The 19,383-nt window shown below is 45.5% G+C and overlaps 1 protein-coding gene across 2 annotated transcripts in view; it reads left to right on the top strand.

Moving 5' to 3' along the window:
• PTPN11 (protein tyrosine phosphatase non-receptor type 11) overlaps positions 1-19,383 on the top strand; it is an 87,786-nt gene that overhangs the window by 64,188 nt on the left and 4,215 nt on the right. Inside the window, exons 10-15 of one of the 2 annotated variants that reach the window (XM_059139098.1) lie at positions 162-293; positions 4,264-4,418; positions 5,570-5,637; positions 6,142-6,293; positions 17,020-17,132; positions 18,888-18,989. In XM_059139098.1, coding sequence (XP_058995081.1) covers positions 162-293; positions 4,264-4,418; positions 5,570-5,637; positions 6,142-6,293; positions 17,020-17,132; positions 18,888-18,957 — 690 coding nt within the window. In that variant the 3' untranslated portion in view covers positions 18,958-18,989. Of the gene's footprint in view, positions 1-161; positions 295-4,252; positions 4,419-5,569; positions 5,638-6,141; positions 6,294-17,019; positions 17,133-18,887; positions 18,990-19,383 lie in introns of both variants that reach the window. The other variant, XM_059139097.1, reaches the window with a different exon arrangement.

Below are 19,383 nucleotides of genomic sequence, written 5' to 3'. Positions count from 1 at the left end.
CCTTTGAAAATCCGCCAGATGCTAGATAGGCCATTTTCTGAATATTGAACATTAAGCAAGACTCGAATTTTTTTTTTTTTCTGAGTATTTATTTTCCTCTTGTTTAGGCTTTAATTTCAGAATTCACAGAGATTAACTGTCTTTTCTCTGATCCCTTTCAGAGTAAATGTGTCAAATACTGGCCTGACGAGTATGCTCTGAAAGAATATGGGGTCATGCGTGTTAGGAACGTCAAAGAAAGTGCTGCTCATGACTATACATTAAGAGAACTTAAACTTTCAAAGGTTGGACAAGTAAGTATATTGTCGTATTTTAGAGACTTTAGTAACTGGTTTTGGCGTGCAGTAATCCGAGGTCATGTGGTTACTCATATTTGCGTGCGTTCATGGCCTCGTTTACTTACTGATTTATCGGGTGCCTTCTAGGCACCAGGGGCCCAGGTGCATACTGATACATTGCAAACAGGATGGGGGCGATCCCTGCCCTCACAGAACCTAGGGAGATGGAAGGTTAAAAACTCAGCAACCGGTTAAGCTTTCTAGTTGGTCTGAGGCTATGAAGGCTTCAGGAAGTTATGTTAGAAGCGACTGGGTACCTGAGATGGAGGAGCCAGGGAGGGCCTCTCTGAGGTTGTATCACTTGAGGCCAAGGTGGGGGAGCCAGGCATCCAGAGAGCCCAGAGAAGAGTGTTTCCAGCAGCGGGAACAGCAGTGGCAAAGCGCCTGAGGCCAGTTTCGTGACCACATTCCGTGGCGTCTGATCTTAGCTGCACATAGTTTAAGTTTGTCACTGGGGTGACTAACTTTATAAAGCAGGGTTCGATTTGGATTCATTTTAATTTTGGGGTGAGAGGGGGCTTATTTTTTTGAGGTTGTTTGGGGACCTGGAGATGAGTGAAGTCTTTGAGGAATTGGAATCACATAGCAGCGAGGATCCACACACACAGACAGCCATGCTCCCGAGCAGACGGGCTGCAACAGGTCCGAAGTGCCATGAAACGTAGCAAAGGCTGGGTTTCCTTCTGGCTGGGATGTCAGGGAGATCATCTCAGAAGACACTGGGCTTGTCTGGGTCAGGTTTCCACTGGAGAAGATGATGGGGAGAGGGCCTCCAGGTGGAGGTGTCACTGTGAACCCCGGGCCTGATGTGCAGACTGAAGGGAAATGGGATTTATGGGGAATGAAGGTAAGTGGAGAATCAAGAGAATAAGCCGAAGAGAGGGGGGACCAAGTCGGGAAAAGTCTCAACTGTCATGTTCAGAATGTGAAGTCCATGTATTAGGAGGCTGGGTGCTGGGCGAGGCTGCTGCCAAGCGAACGCAGGTGCAGAGCTGCATGCCAGGAGTATGTCTGACAGTCTCGGGTCGGGGGGGGTGGCCCGGGCCGGGTGAACCGAGTGGCCAGCAGGACTGCTAGGAGGCTCTTGGGTGTTCTGGGTCTGGTGGCCTCCTCTCCAGGTTAGAGCCCAGGGACTCCGACACTTGTTTCCTTATTCCTGCCTTTGGAAATGAATATTATGCAAAATGCCAGAATAAATGGAAGAGGAGTGACGGACGGATGGACGGATGTGCCAAATGCATTGAGGTGGCACCTGCAGGGTGTGGGGAAGAATCAAATGCAGGGTGAGGGGACAGTGGCGCTGCGGTGAAGGCAGAAGAGCAGGCAGAGGCTGTGTGGGAAGCCAGGGCTTGCGTGGTCCCGGGGAAAGGTGGTGCGGGGCCGTGGACAGAGAAGGACTGCCTGGAGGAGAGGGAGGAGGCGATGTGAAGAGGTTTGGTTACAGTGTGGGTGGGGGGCGAGGGCGGTGTTAAGGGTGACCGCCGGTTCTCTAGCTTGAGCGCTGGGTTGGTGGAGGGGCGGAAGGGTGAACAGGAGGAGGGACAGGTAGAGTGTGAGATGCCTTGGCAACGGCGAAGCAAAGAGGCCAGGGAGGCAGGAATGGAGGATGGCGATGGGGGGAGATGGGTTCCAGAGCATCGCGGATGGATGGCAGCAGGGGGCAGGAGGAGGAGGTGACCGCAGACGCAGATGGAGGAGCCTACATGCAGTTTCTTCACGTTCTCCATGAGACAAGGCCATCAACTGGCATTCGAAGGGAATCAGAGATGAATTATCTTTGGGAAGTGGGAAAAGTATTCAATAATAATGTGTAGAGACGGTGAGGAATCCATTGAGTTTTCAGGCAGTGCTGAATGCCCAGTTGAGCTGGTGAACATGAATGTGACATGTTCATGGTCAGTGACACCAATCCCCTGGTGTGATTTTTCTCCATGGGTATAGAACAGAGAAGGTGTGCTGTTGGTTTTGTCCAGGCCTGGGGCTTTGCCCAGGGGTGTGCTGGATGGAGAGAGGTGGAGAGAGGGTGAAAGGGGGATTGTCACAACAGTACATGGGGGTGGGGGGCACCTGGGGGGCTCAGTTGGTTGAGCATCCCACTCTTGATCTCAGCTCAAGCCCTGTGTTGGGGCTCCACGCCCAGCATGGAGCCTCCTTAAAAAAAAGTAGTATGCAGAACCCAAGCCCGACAAGGGGACAGTGGGGGCAGGAGAAGCGGGTGGAGAGCGGAAGAGGGCTCAGTGGTCTGTGGAGCTCCACGAGGTGGTCGGGGGACCAAAGCGAGCTGGAAGCCTGGGCAGTTGTGGTCCGGGATGGGATGCTGGGACTTCAGATGGTAGCAGGGCTGCGGTTCTGCTGATGGTAGGGCGGGGGAGGTTTACCCTGCTGCAGAGACAGAGAGAGAAGCTGGGAAAACATAGCTGTCAAGCAGAAGTGGAAGAGATTTAGAGGGCACTGGCCAGAGATACCACATAGGTTCATTCAATTTTAGGCTCCGCCGCCCATCTTCTTGTTATCAGGTATTTCTGAGTAGCAGGTGGAGGTTTCTTCAGTTTTAGTGATAAACCATCCATCTTCTTGCTAACAGAGATTTTTGAGCAGCAGGTACAGGAAATGTTGGCATTTGGGTTTGTGTTTTATACCCATGGGTTCAGGCGCCATCAGAGGACAGGTGATTTCTCCAGAATTCCTTGTCGCATGTTACCTGCTTTTTATAGAACACATTATATTTTTTTCTAAAGCGCTGTGCCATGATCTCGTTACATTTCCTAGCAGGGAGGAGTTGGGCCAGAGATCTTTTGGGACAGAAATTTACCAAGGAAGAGGAGCAGGGATACACTGGGCTTCTGGGTTCCTTCCCTGTCGTTTTTGTAGCCCCCGAGTTTGAGCTGACTCATATCATCAAGAAATATTTTATCATGACATCAGTAAATTAAATGCATGTAATTCACAAAAAGATCTTAATTGTGGTTCAACTAACTTGAATGTCCTGAAGGTCACTGGTGGTGGACACTGGCTTCATTTTTCTTTCTTTTTTAAATCTACTTTAAAAACATCAGTAGCTAGGATTTCCTTCAGATACAGAGGACAGAGAGGGAGCAGTCAGCAGGGCTGCTACAGTGGCCTCATCTGGGTAGACCCAGAACGTGGTGCTTTTGGTCTTCTCTAGACTTGACCTTTGTTAATGACCCCTGTCCCCAGAAGGGCACTGGTGACGGTGCTGCCAAGGAGTGGCTGTGTGTTTACTTGGTCTTGTTAAGTCCCTCTCAGTAGCATGGTGAGGGAGATTATCATTCCTCTTTGCACGTGAAGAAATTGAGGCTCAGAGAGGTCTGGAGACCACAGTGATTATGAGTGCGGGGGTTCGGACCTAAACCCAGCCTTCTGGTCACAAAGCTTGACTTCTTACCTACTTTGTATTAAACAGAATGTTTAAATACTACGACGAAATAATAAAAGTGGGTGTTTTGGGAGAGGGGAGGAGGGGGGCTGGGTGTAAAAAGGCAAAGAGGAATACATGTCTTGAGAAGACAGCTGTTTTCTCATCTGCTGGGAAGGAGAGCCCCAGGTCCTGGAAGCTTCAGTCGCCTCCTGAGTTGGGCTACCCGTGCACGAGGAGGAACGGGGACATTGCCTGCCCCTGAGGATTCAGAAAGGTGACTCTGGTTGTAGCTTCCTAAGGAGCTAATTGCTGTCCTGGACATTTTGGTTCTTAGGACAGAGGCAAAGAGTTGCCTTCAGGATTGCTCAGCCAGATCCAAAAGGAGACGTGATGGGAAACTCATCTGACCTTTACACGGAGCGTGAGGAGACTTGGTGCCCGCCTGTTCTGTTGGCTCACGTCAGGTCTGGGGAAGATCAGCACTGGGTGATTCCTCAACCCCTTGATTTATTTAATTCTTTTTGGTTTTTCTTGGCTCTACTCCAGGGGAATACAGAGAGAACCGTGTGGCAATACCACTTTCGGACCTGGCCGGACCACGGAGTGCCCAGTGACCCTGGGGGCGTGCTGGACTTCTTGGAGGAGGTCCACCATAAGCAAGAAAGCATTATGGACGCAGGGCCTGTGGTCGTTCACTGCAGGTGACTGGCCCCTGCCCCCTGTCTGGGCTGCAGCCAGGCCTCGCTCTCTGGGCCACTAGGGCTTGCTTTTATCCACCCACGTCAGCTCTTGAACTGTGAGAAAAATCTAATCTCTGTTTGAGGCATGCATAAACTGCACTAAGGGACATTGACCCCAGAGTATTTTTCTCATGGGTCCTGTGGGACTGCCAGGTATTGACGGTGGCCGGGCAGGGGGTGGTGAACTTAGTCCTTATTCTCAGGGAGCCCTTACGTAGTCTGGTAATGTCTGCTTATGTTTTTTGCTTTTTAAAAAAACACGGTGATTTAGAATTCATCCCCTTGATTGTGATCCTATTCTCTTCTGCCACAGAAGTAAGATTCATTCCCTGCCCCCATAAGATACTTGTTTGCTTCAAAAGATTTGGACCACTCCCCACCTAGGCTCTGGAAGCCCCGCCCATGGCCCCTCACCATGGTTTACAGCCTGCTGGCACCCAAGGCTGGGCTTCATGGTCGTACTGGGGAAAGTTTAGTTTCCCAACCCTCATCCGTACACTGGGCAAATAGCTGTGTGTGAAACTTCACCTTTTCTTTTTTCTTTTAAAGATTTTATCTATTTGTCACAGAGAGAGAGCACAAGCAGAGGGAGCAGCAGACAGTAGGAGAAGCAGGCTCCCAACTTAGTAAGGATCCCGATGTGGGATTCGATCCCAGGACCTCGGGATCATAACCTGAGCCAAAGGCAGACGCTTAAACAACTGAGCCACCGGACTGGAACGTCACTTTTTTAAAAGCTACTGTTTATTGAGCACTTGTTCTGTTCCAGCCTCTGAGCTCAGTGTTTCCCATACATGACTGACATTTGATCCACACAGCCACCTTGTAAAGTATGTACCATTATCCCCATTTCACAGACAAGGAAACTGAGGGTCAGAGAGGTATGAGACTTGGCTCAGGCACATTGTACTGGAGAAGCTGGGCTCCAAGTACAGTTTGGACTAACTCCAAAACCCTGTGCTCTTAGCTAATCTATTCTCAAATACAAATTGACAATTTTGTAAATACTCCCAAGAGCAGACATTGTTTCTGTTAATATTAATAGTTGGTTTTGAGTCTGAAACCCCCAGGAACGACTCCATTGTCACTGCTCTCTGTCCTTCTGCCCACAGTGCTGGAATCGGCCGGACAGGAACGTTCATTGTGATTGATATCCTTATTGACATCATCAGAGAGAAAGGTAGGTCATCTGGAGGGCAAGAAGCGATAGCTCCCATTTTTTGTTTACGGAAGGAACGTGCTGGTGAAAATAGCCTGGGGGAGAGAATTTGAGTGTTAAAACATTTTCACAAAATCTGGGCTGAAGGCTTTGACTTTCATTATCTTTGCGGGAGAACAAAAGTGATTCGATTCGAGCTTTTGACATGAAACGCAGCTTAGGAGCTGTGGGTCCCACTGCCGTGGTCTTTTGTTGACGGTGTGGCGGTGGTCTCTGCCCACCCACCTCATCCTGGCTGACGTTATGGGGTTGGAAAGCGAGGGGATCCCGACCTCCAGCACTTTCTCGGGTTATTTTCTGGAATCATTTGTATCGGTCAGAAGGACAGTGTAGCCCTTGGAACACGTTCAGTTAGAACATGTAAGACTAAATTTGCTCTCTCTGAGTCTGCTGAAAGTTGTGCCTTAAACCATTTCATCCCGGCCCTGCGGTTTCTCATAATGCCTCATGATGCTTGCTTTGCAGGCGTCGACTGTGACATTGATGTTCCCAAAACCATTCAGATGGTGCGGTCTCAGAGGTCAGGGATGGTCCAGACAGAAGCACAGTATAGGTTCATCTATATGGCTGTCCAGCATTACATCGAAACACTACAGCGCAGGATTGAAGAAGAACAGGTACCGGTGCCAGAGGGGCTGGTGGGCAGGTTTTCTTTTTCTTTTCTGGGTAGCTCCACCAGATGCGCTTTTCTTTTGAGCAGGATGGGCCTCTGAGAGATATCTGTCACTGTTTGGGAAAGGGGATCTCATTCCCACCTAGGAAGGGCCTCTCTTTATTACTCTGATATTTCAGGACGGCTTAGCGTAGGGGATTAGCTGCTATTGTCCTGGCCTGGCAGTTTGGGGAACTGCCCCTTGGAAAGGTTGGGATTTTCTTAGACAGACCCCAGGAGCTTCACAGGGCAAGTTTGGAACTGAAAGCCTCGAAGTTTCCAGGCTGTTCTGGTTTAGATCCGGGCTGTCTTTATCCGGATCTCCTATCTTAAACGGATGCTTCACTCTTCGGAGCACACAGCAGTTTGAACCATCGACTTGGTTGAGTTGGAAACAGTGAAATTTCAATTTTAATAAGCCATGCATAATGAAGAAGAATGTGGAGTTGGAGTGTTTCCATTTGAAGCTATTCATAACAGACACAAAGCTGAGTTAATTAGGAAGACGCTGAGAGGAGGGAAATGAGGAGACTGCTCCTTTGGGGATCTGGGCATCTCCCCCACTCCCCTCTCAGCCCCGCCGCTCGGCTGCAGACGGGAAGTGTCTAAACAGCACCCATACCTGCCTGCTTTGCCCTGTGTATTGCCTTCCAGAGGACCTGGCTTCTCAGGATGCTACCTGCCGGCAAATTGTGAGACAACCAGCCTAGCAGAACAGCAGCCACGTTATCAAAGCTTGGCTAGCCAAAGTAAGATACCTGTTAGTTAGCTTAGTACATTCTCAGTTCACGTCAAAACACTAGAGGGGCTCTTGGGTGGCTCAGTCGACTAAGCATCCGACTCTTGATTTCGGCTCAGGTCACGCTCTTAGGCTTGTAAGATCGAGCCCTGGTGTCGGGCTCCACACTCAGTGCTTGTCTGCTTGTCCCTCTCCCTCTGCTCCTTTCCCCACACACTCTCTCTCAAATAAATAAAATCTTAAACCCCAAACACTGGATTGTTTCATTGTACAAAAACATCTTCAGCAACAACAGTTTGGTATAGATATATAAGGTCAAATAATCAACAAAGTACTGGTTTTGACCTTCAGTGCCTTAAAGTCTGACTTGGTGTCATTGTAAGGTTTTGCGAAATATTTAGATGGTTACTATAGGCTATTTTTTCTCTCTCTCTCTCTTTTTTAAAGATTTCATTTATTTGAGAGAAAGAGAGGACAAGCAGAGGAAGGGGCAGAGGGAGAAGCAGACTCCTCCGGAGCAGGGAGCCTGATGCAGGACTCGATCCCAGGACCCTGGGATCATGACCTGAGCCGAAGGCAGATGCTTAATGACTGAGCCACCCAGGTGCCCCACTATAGGGTATTTTCTCTTTGTCTCCCAGTTATAGTGAATTTGGGCCAGGAATAGTTAAAGCGTAAAGTTGCCTCAAGAGAAGGACTTAGGTCCTAATCAATACAAAGAGTATTTATAAACACAGTATAAACACAGTTGGTATAAATTCAGGAATATCTTTTTTTTTAAACATTTTTTTTAAAGTTTTTATTTATTTATTTGACAGAGATCGCAAGTAGGCAGAGAGGCAGGCAGAGAGAGAGAGGAAGAGAAGCAGGCTCCCTGCTAAGTAGACAGCCCGACATAGCACTGAGTCCCAGGACCCTGAGATCATGACCTGAGCCGAAGGCAGAGAGGCTTTAACCCACTGAGCCACCCCGGCACCCCTAAATTCAGGAATATCTTGAGGCATATTATGTAATCTTGTTTAGAAAAGCTGGGGGAAAAGCTGTCTTTTATTTATTTATTTATTTGAAGAAAACTCCTTTTATTTCATTCAGAAACTTCATTTATCCTTGTTTTGGTGACTTAAGGGCCTACCCCTCCCTTCCTTGATAGCAGTTCAGGTGTTCTCATTACCATATACAGTCTCTCTGACCCTAAATCTCAAGCTGTGATTCAGATTTAGGAGCTCCTTTAAGAATATCTTTATTGCTGGTGTTTTGGTGAAGAGGTACCGTCATCTGGTAGAAAGCTGAAGCGGTAGCCTTAAGAAACCGTGAGGCAGCCTGAGTTTTAAATTAAGCAAAGGGATGAAACTCACTTAGGATCATTGATTATTCTTTTCAATACCATCATTCCCACAATTCTGAAGAGTTAAGGACCTCCGGGACTGAAGGAATTTGCGGAAGAGGGTAGATGAAAAACGACCAGCATCAGGGGCGGTGAGCCTGGGGAAGGAAGCAGGAAGTAGCACCGGCCCTGGGAGGGGGCGAAGCAGAAACAGGTGGGCGTCCAAGGGAAGGTGCAAGTGAGGCGAGTTTGAGAAAATTCTCAAGTTTTTATAAAGGGTTCTTCCCACACTCTGCCATTTACTTGAAAGTAGATTTCTTTTTTTTTTTTTTTTAAAGATTTTATTTATTTATTTGACAGAGAGAGATCACAAGTAGGCAGAGAGGCAGGCAGAGAGAGAGAGAGGAGGAAACAGGATCCCCGCCGAGCAGAGAGCCCGATGCGGGACTCGATCCCAGGACCCTGAGATCATGACCTGAGCCGAAGGCAGCGGCCCAACCCACTGAGCCACCCAGGCGCCCGAAAGTAGATTTCTTTATGAACTTCCATTTACAGTATTAAAAAAATTTTTTTAATTTGCAAAAACAGTGCACGGAATTCCCTTCACCCCGTTAACATTTCAGCACGCTTTATCATTCATTTGCATTTTCTCTCCACATCTACACCGTGTGCTTCTAAAAATGAAATGCTCGTAAGTTGTCAACCTTTCTGCGCCCCTGCCCCTTAATGCTCTGACGTGTGTGTCCTGGAAGTGAAGACATTCTTCCACCTAACCATTGTGAAGTGATCAGAACCAGGGAGTTAGCACTGATACAGCATGGTTTTCTAGTCTGCAGACCATATCCAGTTTTCCAGTTTGTCATCCTCCTGTCTTTCTGTGGTCCAGGGTCCCCTGGTGCATTTGCTTGTCACATAGCTTTCCTTCCCTCTAGGACAGTTTCTCAGTCTTCGTCTTCCTCGACCTTGCCATTTTTCAACAGTTCAGGCCAGTTATTTGATGGAATGCCCCTCAATTTGGATTTGTCTGATGTGCTCTCTTGATTAGATTCAGGTCATGCGTTTTTGACAGGCCTGTCATAGAAGCCATGTTCCGTCCTGATACCTCCCGTCAGGAGTACCTCTGTTGACGCGTTTCACGGCTGGCAGTGTTCTCTTTGATCACTTGTTGAAGGTGTTGTCTGTCAGGTTTCTCCACTGTGCATTGATGATTTCCCCCTTTTTATTTTACTTTATTTCATTTATTTATTTTTTAAAAAGATTTATTTATTTGATAGAGAGAGCACAAACAGGGGAGTGGCAGGCTGGGTGGGGGAGAGGGAGAAGCAGGCTCCCCTCGGAGCAGAGAGCCTGATAGGGGGCTCGATCCCAGGACTCTGGGATCATGACCTGAGCTGAAGGCAGATGCTTAACAACTGAGCCACCCAGGCGCCCCGATTTCCCCCTTTTTAGGTAGTATCTTATAGGAAGATGTTTGAGACTATATAAATAACCTGCTTTCCATCCTTCTTTTTGCCCAGTAATTTTACATGTACTCACTATTGCCTGGAAAATTTACTCCTGTGGTATCTGCCCAGTAGTGGTTTCTTACTTCCATAAGTCCCTTTTCATTTATTAGTTGGGAGCCTTCTCTAAGGAAGAGCTTTCCCTCCTCATTCATTCATTCATTCATGTCAGAATGGGTGATGATCCATTACTGTTATTTATTTTGTTGCTTAGATTATTCCAAATTTGGCTAGTGGACACCTGTTCAAATTGGTTCTTCTGTCCTTTTGATAGTTCCCGTTTTTGAGTACTTCCTTACCCTTTTTTTTTTTTTTTTAAGATTTAATTTATTTATTTGACAGACAGAGATCACAAGTAGGCAGAAAGGTAGAGAGAGAGAGAGGGAGAAGCAGGCTCCCTGCTGAGCAGAGAGCCTGATGCGGGGCTCGATCTTAGGACCCTGAGATCATGACCTGAGCCGAAAGCAGAGGTTTTAACCCGCTGAGCCACCGGGCATCCCCCTTACACTTTTTTTTAAATGAAGTTTTTATTTAAATTCCAGTTACCGTACAGTGTGACCTTGGTTCCAGGTGTAGAATTTATTAATTCAGCACTTGTTGTACAACACCTTGTGCTCGTCACAAGCGCCCTCCTTAATCCCCTCACCTGGTTCACCCATCCCCGACCCCCTCCTCTCTGGTAACCATCGGTGTGTTCTCTGTAGTTAAGAGTCGGTTTCTTGGTTTGCTTCTTCCCCCCGCCCCCCTGTTCATTTGTTTAGTTTCTTACTTCCTTATATATATTTCTTAGATTTTTAATTTATTTATTTGGGAGAGACTGAGAAAGAGCGAGAGCTCTGAAGTGTCAGAGGGAGGGGGAGGAGCAGACAGCGAGTCTGACACGGGGCTCGATCCCAGGACCCCGGGATCATGACCTGAGCCACCCAGGTGGCCCATCTTGCTTCCGTACACTTTCTGATGCCGGAATATGAAGGTGTGGCCTGTACTCTCCAGCTGTTTTTCCTGGGAGCCCTGATTCTCTTTATTGTAGAGTGGTATTTTGAAGCCAAGATCTGGCTTCTGGCTGTACTTACTGGTACTGTATTGCAGTATTTGTGTTGCTAATTAGCTAATTAATTACTGCTGTAGTTGAACTTTTGCTATACAACCTCATATTAATGTGGGTTTATATATTCTATTGTATATATAACTCTCCTTTTCCATCTAGTAGTTTTTTTAAATTGACTTTTTATTTTGGAATAGTCTTTAAACTTCTAGAAAAGTTGCAAAGATAATACAGAGTTCCTATGTGTGCGTCATTCAGTTTCCTGTAATGTTGACATCTTGTATAACCATTGTACCTTTATCAAAACTAAATAATCAACCCCGATATATTGCTAGTAACTAAATTTTACAATTTATTTGAATTTCACCAGTTTTCCCATGAGTGTTCCTTTTTGTTCTAGGATCCTGTCCAGGATCCCACATTGAATTTAGTGCCCCTCTGATCTATATTAATTTCTTAGTCTTTGTTTTTCTTGACTGTGATACTTTTGAAGAGTGCTAGTCAGCTATCTTATAGAATGGCCCTCAGTGTGGGGTTGTCTGATGTTTTCTTGTGATTTGGTTAGAGTAATGAATTTTGGGGCCGAGTACCAACAAGGTGAGTTGCGAGGTGCCCTTCTCATCGCTCAAGGGGTACCCGATAATAACATGGCCTGGGGATATTAACCTTCATCACTTGGCTTAGGTGGTGTCTGCCAGATTTTTCTCACTGTAACAATGACGCTTTTTCCTTGTCCTTACTCTTTTCTTTGGAAGTGAGTCATTTAGTGCAAACCATACCCAAAGGAAGGGGAGCAATCAAGCTCCAGCTTCTGGAATGGGTAGTTTCTTTCTTTCATTCTTTTTTTTTTTTTTTTAAAGATTTTATTTTACTTATTTGACAGAAAGATCACAAGTAGGCAGAGAGAGAGGGAGGAGGAAGCAGGCTCCCTGCTGAGCAGAGAGCCCGATGCGGGACTCGATCCCAGGATTCCGGGATCATGACCCGAGCCGAAGGCAGAGACCTTAACCCACTGAGCCACCCAGGTGCCCCCATGGAATGGGTAGTTTCTATATAATTTATTTAGAATTCCTTTGTAAGGAAGATTTGTCTCTTCTATTTATCCCATTTTCTGTTTCTTTTTTCTTTTTCTTTTTTGGAGAGAGTGAGAGAGAGAGTGTGCACGTGCACACAAGCAGGGGAGGGGAGGAGCAAAGGGAGAGGGAAAGAGAATCTTAAGCCAGCTTCTTGGCCCCCCCGCCCCCCCTCCCCGGCATGGAACTTGATGTGGGGCTCCATCTGACAATCCTGAGATCATGACCTGAGCCAAAATCAAGAGTTGGGCACTTAACAGACTGAGCCCCCCAGATGCCCCAGGAGGATTTTCATTTGTCCCTTTTCCTCCTGCTCTGGGCTTTTGGGCTTTTCAAAAAAATTAATATATGCTTTATTTTGTAGTCTTAATTTTTTTTTTTTTTTTAAGTAATCTCTCTGCTCAACTTGGGGCTCGAACTCACGACTCCGAGATCAAGAGTCGCATGCTCTACTGATGGAGCCAGCCAGGCACCTCAAGCTTTTTTTGTAAATTAAAGTTTAAGAATGGACTGCAGTTAATTTCACATGGCAAGATATTTAATGCCAGATGATTTTCAAGACTTGTGGTTGGACCCTCCTCTCAACCTTGACTGTGTGTCAGCTGGCAAGGCTGTAAGATTTAGTATAAATACTACAAAAGGTTTGGGAACTCTGCTATGTCCTTGAATTCAGGGGAAGGATAGATGAATTTCAGACCATTTTTTTAGGGCTCCGTAACAAATCTTCCTCTACACCCCTCCCCTAAATCAAAACAATCTCTATCCCCTGAGATTTTTTTCTTGTTCTGTATGGACAGCCTGGGCTGTCACAGTCCTGAGAAATGAACTCATCTGATTTGTGGATCAGTTTTATTTCTTGTTCTTTCTAAATAAGCAGAGAAACTCCAGTATTTTTATGCTTTTCCTTGAGCAACTTAATTGACTGAAATAATTCCTGTCCCATTTGTGTTAAGTATTCCCCATTAGAAAATTCTTTTGTAATCACTATATGTAAAAATACTGGGGGTGCTTGCGTGGCTCAGTGGGTTAAGCCTCTGCCTTCAGCTCAGGTCATGATCCCAGGGTCTTGGTATCGAGCCCCGCATCGGGCTCTCTGTTTGGCAGGGAGCCTGCTTCCTCCTCTCTCTGCCTGCCTCTCTGCCTACTTGTGATCTCTCTATCAAATAAATGAATAAAATCTTTAAAAAATATAATAAATAAAAATACTGATTTTTTTCCAGAAAGTATTTAGAAGGGAGGGAGAAACAGAGGTTGCTGTTCAGTGGGTATAGACTTTCAGTGATCTAAGATGAAAAAGTTCTAGAGATCTGATGCACAACAATAGCATATAGCTGACAGTATTGCATTGTGCACTCAGAATTTTGTCAGGAGGCTGTATCTCATGTGTCTGTCATTTTTCTTTTACCACAGTTTAGAAAAGTGTTGAGCAGGAAGCAAGCTCATACTTCCAACTTACTGATTGTGTATTTCTTTAAAAAAATAGAGTTAGGATTTTTCAACTCCAGAATAAGGTGTTTTTTTTTTTTTCTTTTTAAGTTATTTTAATAAGGCTCCACGCCAGTGTGGATCCCAACACAGGACATGAACTCACAACCCTGAGATCAAGACCTGAACTGAGACCAACAGTCAGATGCCCAACTGTCCAGAGCGAGTTTTAAAATAAGTGATATTCTCTGTCAGGTCTTCCACTTAATATTTCTTTCTTTCTTTTTTTTTTTTTTCAAGATTTTTATTTATTTGACAGACAGAGATCACAAGCAGGCAGAGAGGGGGAAGCAGGCTCCCCACTGAGCAGAGAGCCTGATGCAGGGCTCGATCCCAGGACCCTGAGATCATGACCTGAGCCGAAAACAGAGGCCCTAACCCACTGAGCCACCCAGGTGCCCCTTAATATTTCATTTTAAATTCTGTCTTTTAAAAACTCATTTTTTGTGGGAGTCAGTATTTCAGTGCTAAGAATCTGTGGTTGTTTTTTGAGGCCTTTCAATTTTTAAACACAGTTGTTCAGGGACGCCTGTGTGTCTCAGTGGGTTAAAGCCTCTGCCTTCTGCTTAGGTCATGATCTCAGGGTCCTGGGATCGAGCCCCACATCAGGCTCTCTGCTCAGCAGGGAGTCTGCTTCCCTTCCTTTCTCTCTCTGCCTGCCTCTCTGCCTGTGATCTCTGTTTGTCAAATAAATAAATAAAATCTTTAAAAAAACAACAACCCCTCAGTTGTTCAAAACATTAAAATACTGTGTAAACAAGACATTTTCTCCTTGAATTTCTTTTTTGTAACTTCTTTCCTAGACTGTAAGTTCCGTAATGGCTGCTTGGTCAGGTAACAAACAGGTTGGGCTGCTTTAACAGTCTAATTAATAGTGGCTTCAACAAGACAGAAGCTCATTTCTCTTCTAACATAAAAATCCAAGTTGGCAGTCTGTTTGGGAAGGAACTGGGCATCTCAGCTCCACAGGGTCATCCAAGGTCCGCAGCACTTTGCATCTTGTCACCCAGTTGTCCTTTAGGACGTTTGCTTTTCCACACGGTTGCAGACCGCACGAGGGAGCGAACAGACAGCAAGCAGCTAGGAGCCTGTTAATGTCAAGCTTTTTCTGTGAAGAGTCAGACAGCGAGTCTCTTAGGCTGTGTTCACATATGGTTGCTTTATAGTTTATAGGTTGGAGTCATAACAACTCTTGTTGTATGCAAAATAAGATTTTCTGCTTTTTATTTGATGTTTTGGGGTGAGTTTTGAGGAAGGAGAGGGAGAAGAACCTTCACCAGTGGATTTAAATTTGTTTTATGTTTCATTTTGCTTATTTATTTATTTTTATTTTTTATTTTTGAGGATTTTATTTATTTATTTGTCAGAGAGAAAGAGAGTACAAGCAGGGGGAAACGGCAGGCCCAGTAGGCAGAGGGAGATGCAGACTCCCCGCTGAGCGGGGAGCCTGATGCAGGGCTCAAACCCAGGACCCTGGGATCATGACCTGAGCCAAAGGCAGTTGCTTAGCCGACTGAGCCACTCAGGCACCCCTTATGTTTCATTGGGAAAAAAAAAAAAAACAAAACTTAATAGTACTTATACCTGTAATTGAACATTTTGTTTTGTCACATTTCTTCCAAGTTTTTTCCCATTTATTTATTATTATTATTATTATTTTTAAAGATTTTATTTATTTGTTTGACAGAGAGAGTGATCACAAGTAGGCAAAGAGGCAGACAGAGAGAGAGGAAGCAGGCTCCCCACTGAGCAGAGAGCCCGACGCGGGGCTCGATCCCAGGACCCTGAGATCATGACTGGGGCTGAAGGCAGAGGCTTTAACCCGCTGAGCCACCCAGGCGCCCCTATTTTTTATTATTAAAGTATTCTCTACACCCCACATGCGGCTCCAACTCACAACCCCAAGATCAAGAGTCACACACTCTTCTGAGTGAGCCAGCCAGGCACCCCTCTTTATCCTTTTATAACAGCAATCGAATATGGCAGGCACAACTGTCAGCCCCAGTGCACCCCTCACTTCTACCCCTGGAACTACAGGGCAGTAGCTAAGTTTGCAGTCAGACGCTCAACCAACTGAGCCACCCAGGCACCCCTGCTTCCAATCTCTTTTTAAAATACAAATACCAATAATCTACACACAATAGATAACACCGTTTTATAGGTTTAGAATGTTCTTCCAGATGGTGTCATACTGTTTTGTTGTTTTGTAATTTGTGTTTTTCCACTTACCATTGATTATGAAAACTGTTTTGATAAACACACAGTATCCCTCTCTCTCTCTCTCTCTCTCTTTTTTTTAAAAGACTTTATTTGACACAGAGAGCGAGAGGTCACAAGTAGGCAGGGCAGCCGGTAGAGAGAGAGGGGGAAGCAGGCTCCCTGCTGAGCAGAGAGCCCTATGCAGGGCTTGATCTCAGGACCCTGAGATCGTGACCTGAGCCGAAGGCAGAGGCTTAACCAACTGAGCCACCCAGGCGCCCCACACAATCTGTCTTTTTGTTGTTTCTCTTCACTGTTGCATATTATTTCATGGTATGAATACATCACATCGATTTATTCTCTTGGTGTCGACATTATTAAGAATAACATGTCCCTGGACATCCTTTTAGGCTTCTGTGTATGAGTTTCTCAAGAAGCAAATGATCAAGGTTGTCGAATATAGTTTTGTTATTACTGGATACCAACTGGTCAGTCCCGTGAGTTCGGACCAATAGTGCACCAGTTCAGCCTCTCCCCAGCGGCGAGTGGAAGTCCCTGCTCTGTGTCAGTATCTGATGTGGATACCCTTTCTGATATTTGCTGGTTTTCTTGAATACTCATTGAATGAAGGCACCATTATATAATGATGATTGGTGGGTTCAGTTTTCAGAATTGGTTGTTTTTAGGTGAACTTAAGAGTGAAGAGTGATAAATCGTGTAACCGGGACTCCTACCAAATATAGTTCACTCTGCATCTGTAATGAGATTACATTCTACTTGTTTTCCTTGCCAATTTTTTTTTTTCCCAAGAGTATCATTCGAGCCAAAAATGAAGTTTTAAAGATGCCTAGGGTCTTTTCTGGGATGGAGGTGGGAGGTGGGGGGATACAGTACAATGCTACCATCTTCTGTACCTGTAGGCCATTTTTACACGGGGTGAACTTACTTCTGGAGCTCTTTGCCTAACTATTTATCTGAGAATCATTAAATGTGTTGCAAGTGAACTATGAAATGATTAGATGTTAATGTGGCAAAGAAAGTGAGAATTCTCTCTTAGTTCAGAAATAGATGCATTTGGTTTAATATAGTAAGTTGTTAATGCATGACTCTGTGCTTTTGAATTATATGGTTCAAAAGTACTTTTCACTTGTATGGTGTTAATTACATTGAGGTGAATTCCCTAACATTTGATCGGTGTGTCATTATTCAGGGTCCAACCTTTCTGTCTGCCTGTCTGTCCGTCTGTCTTTGGTACAATGCCTCTTTGCTTCTTTTTCCCTTTAAAAAAGTCCATTTCCTCATATATGCGATCTTCACCTTTCAGAAAAGCAAGAGGAAAGGGCATGAATATACAAATATTAAGTATTCTCTAACGGACCAGACAAGTGGAGATCAGAGTCCCCTGCCGCCTTGTACCCCAACACCATCTTGTGCAGAGTAAGTAGTAATGAAGGAAATTCTTTCTATCTGAACACAGTCCTATAGAAAAGCTTAAAAACCAGCAGGTCTTTGCAGCACAGGCCTGTCATTATTGTTACCCTGCTGATTAACAAGTGTGTCAGTGGCTTTCTAAACTAAATTTTAATTTACCTAAACCAAAGGCTGATTGGTACACTAACTATGATTATGTGAGGTTATCAGTCTCTCCAGTGGTGGTTCTCTAAGAAGAATCGAATTTTCCTTTTTATGGGGTGGGGATGATTTCTCTTGTTAATGATAGACAACAAAGGTAGGTAACGCCCCTTTGGTTGTTTTAAGACTCTATGCTAAATAAAAGTAAGTAAGTTGACCATTAATGTCCCAACACCATCATGATCTGCTAATTTTCCTGTCAGCAGAGAACAGAAATCTTCTTTGAGCCTTTAAATCAAGAGTCCACGAACTGGAGGCCTCAGGCCAAATTCTGGCCATGCCTGTTTTTGTACAGCTCACGAATGGTTTTTAAGGTGTTATATTTAAAAAGAAAAAAAAAAAAAAAAAAAAAAACCGGCAGCACAGAGAATATTATATGCCAGAGACTGAGACAGAAGAACTTTGCCAACCCCTTGTTTAAGCTAAAATATGTGTTAGGAAAACATTTGTTAAATCGATTATGTGAATGACAGTCTTAAATTATTGTTTTTCTATATATTCTAAGGTAGACTGTGGTTTAACATTTACTTTTTATTTTTGCCCAAGAGTCTTATCTCTGTTTGCTTCTGATGTGGATTTTTAAACCCCTGCTGATTTTAATACTCTATATACACATTTTAGATAACAAATATGAGGCTTATATTTACATTTGGCTTCTAGTTAACATTGAAATGAAATTATACAGCAAAAGTATTCTCTCCTCCAAGTTGCCTCTTCCTTCTGCCTGCTTTTTGCTTTCCCGGTGGACTGATCGGGAAAGTTGATATTTTGAATTGCTGTCTGCTAACATGTGCCGTGGCGCCAAGCTCATCAGGGCTCTGAGTCCTGGCCAGAGAGCTTTCCCTGAATATTGGCACAGCGCAGGAACTAGGACCGCTCCCTTACCGCCAGTGGCCTCTCCGCGTGACACATTCTCTGCCTCTCCACTCCCATCGTGTTCCTTATCCCTCGGACCCCAAGCCCCTTCTTGTCCCTCTCAGGTTGGCATCTATGGCTGCTGGGTCCTCTGTCCCCCACGGGCTGCTCTGATCTCCATTCTGCTCAGTAGAATGGAGTCTGGCCTCTGGTGCATTGGCCTTCCATCCCCGGGGCCTACACCACCATGAGCTTCACCCTCACTGTTCCCCTTCATGTAGCGGGATTCAGGGTTCCGTCGGCCTCACTGCCCCTGCTCTTTCCTTCTTGGACTTCTTGCCTGTTAGGCTCCCTCTGCTCGAAACGAATACCGGTCCTTTCTCTGTGCTCACATTTTACCCTGCTCGAAGGCCTCACTCCAAGATCTCATCGTACAGGCCTCCTTTGATCTGTCTGCCAGAAAAACGGCTCACTTTCCTCCGACCCCAGAGAGCACAGGGGCTCGAGACTCTTACTCTTCTGTTAGCTTGCTTTTGCTGTATGTTCGTGTCTCACAGCCTGTCCTAGAGCGTTAGCTCCTGGGGGCCTGTGTCTGTACCTTCTCGGGTCCCCCAAAGAATGGATTATGTGCTTTATAAATACCGTGTGTGCTTAGCGTAGTCAGCGCTTTTATTCATGTTTTCTTTCTTTTTTTTTTCTTTTCAGAATGAGAGAAGATAATGCTAGAGTCTATGAAAATGTGGGTCTGATGCAGCAGCAGAAAAGTTTCAGATGAGAACACCCAGCAGGACTTCAGCACAGACACAGGTATTTACATGGACGTGCTCCGGGTCTTTATGTCATTGGTGGGGATTTTAACAGGCGGACAATTTGTGAGTGTTCTAGCGAGGGGCACCACAACGAAGTTTGACAAACCAGCCTCTCCTTTTTCCTAAGTTGGATTTATTTTTGAGTTCATTAAGGATTGAAACCAAATTCGGAGTTAATTCTGTGAGGGGCAGAGAGACGGTTGATGTGGGTGAGGAAGGGCAGGGGTCACTGTACCTTCCATTTGTATTAGAGTCGGTTGACCCAAGCTGTGCCGGAGACAGTCTTTGGGGACCCGGGAGGCAAGGGGACAGCTCTGGCCGGTTGGCATCAGGATGCCTGTGTTCTCATCCCCTTTGGCCCCTGACTGGCTGTGTGACCGGGCTTTGGCCTC

Source organism: Mustela lutreola, chromosome 11, assembly GCF_030435805.1.
Source record: "Mustela lutreola isolate mMusLut2 chromosome 11, mMusLut2.pri, whole genome shotgun sequence".
Classification (NCBI taxonomy): domain Eukaryota; kingdom Metazoa; phylum Chordata; class Mammalia; order Carnivora; family Mustelidae; genus Mustela; species Mustela lutreola.
The sequence above is the reverse complement of the archived record's forward strand: the minus strand, read 5'-3'. Positions and strand labels throughout refer to the sequence as shown.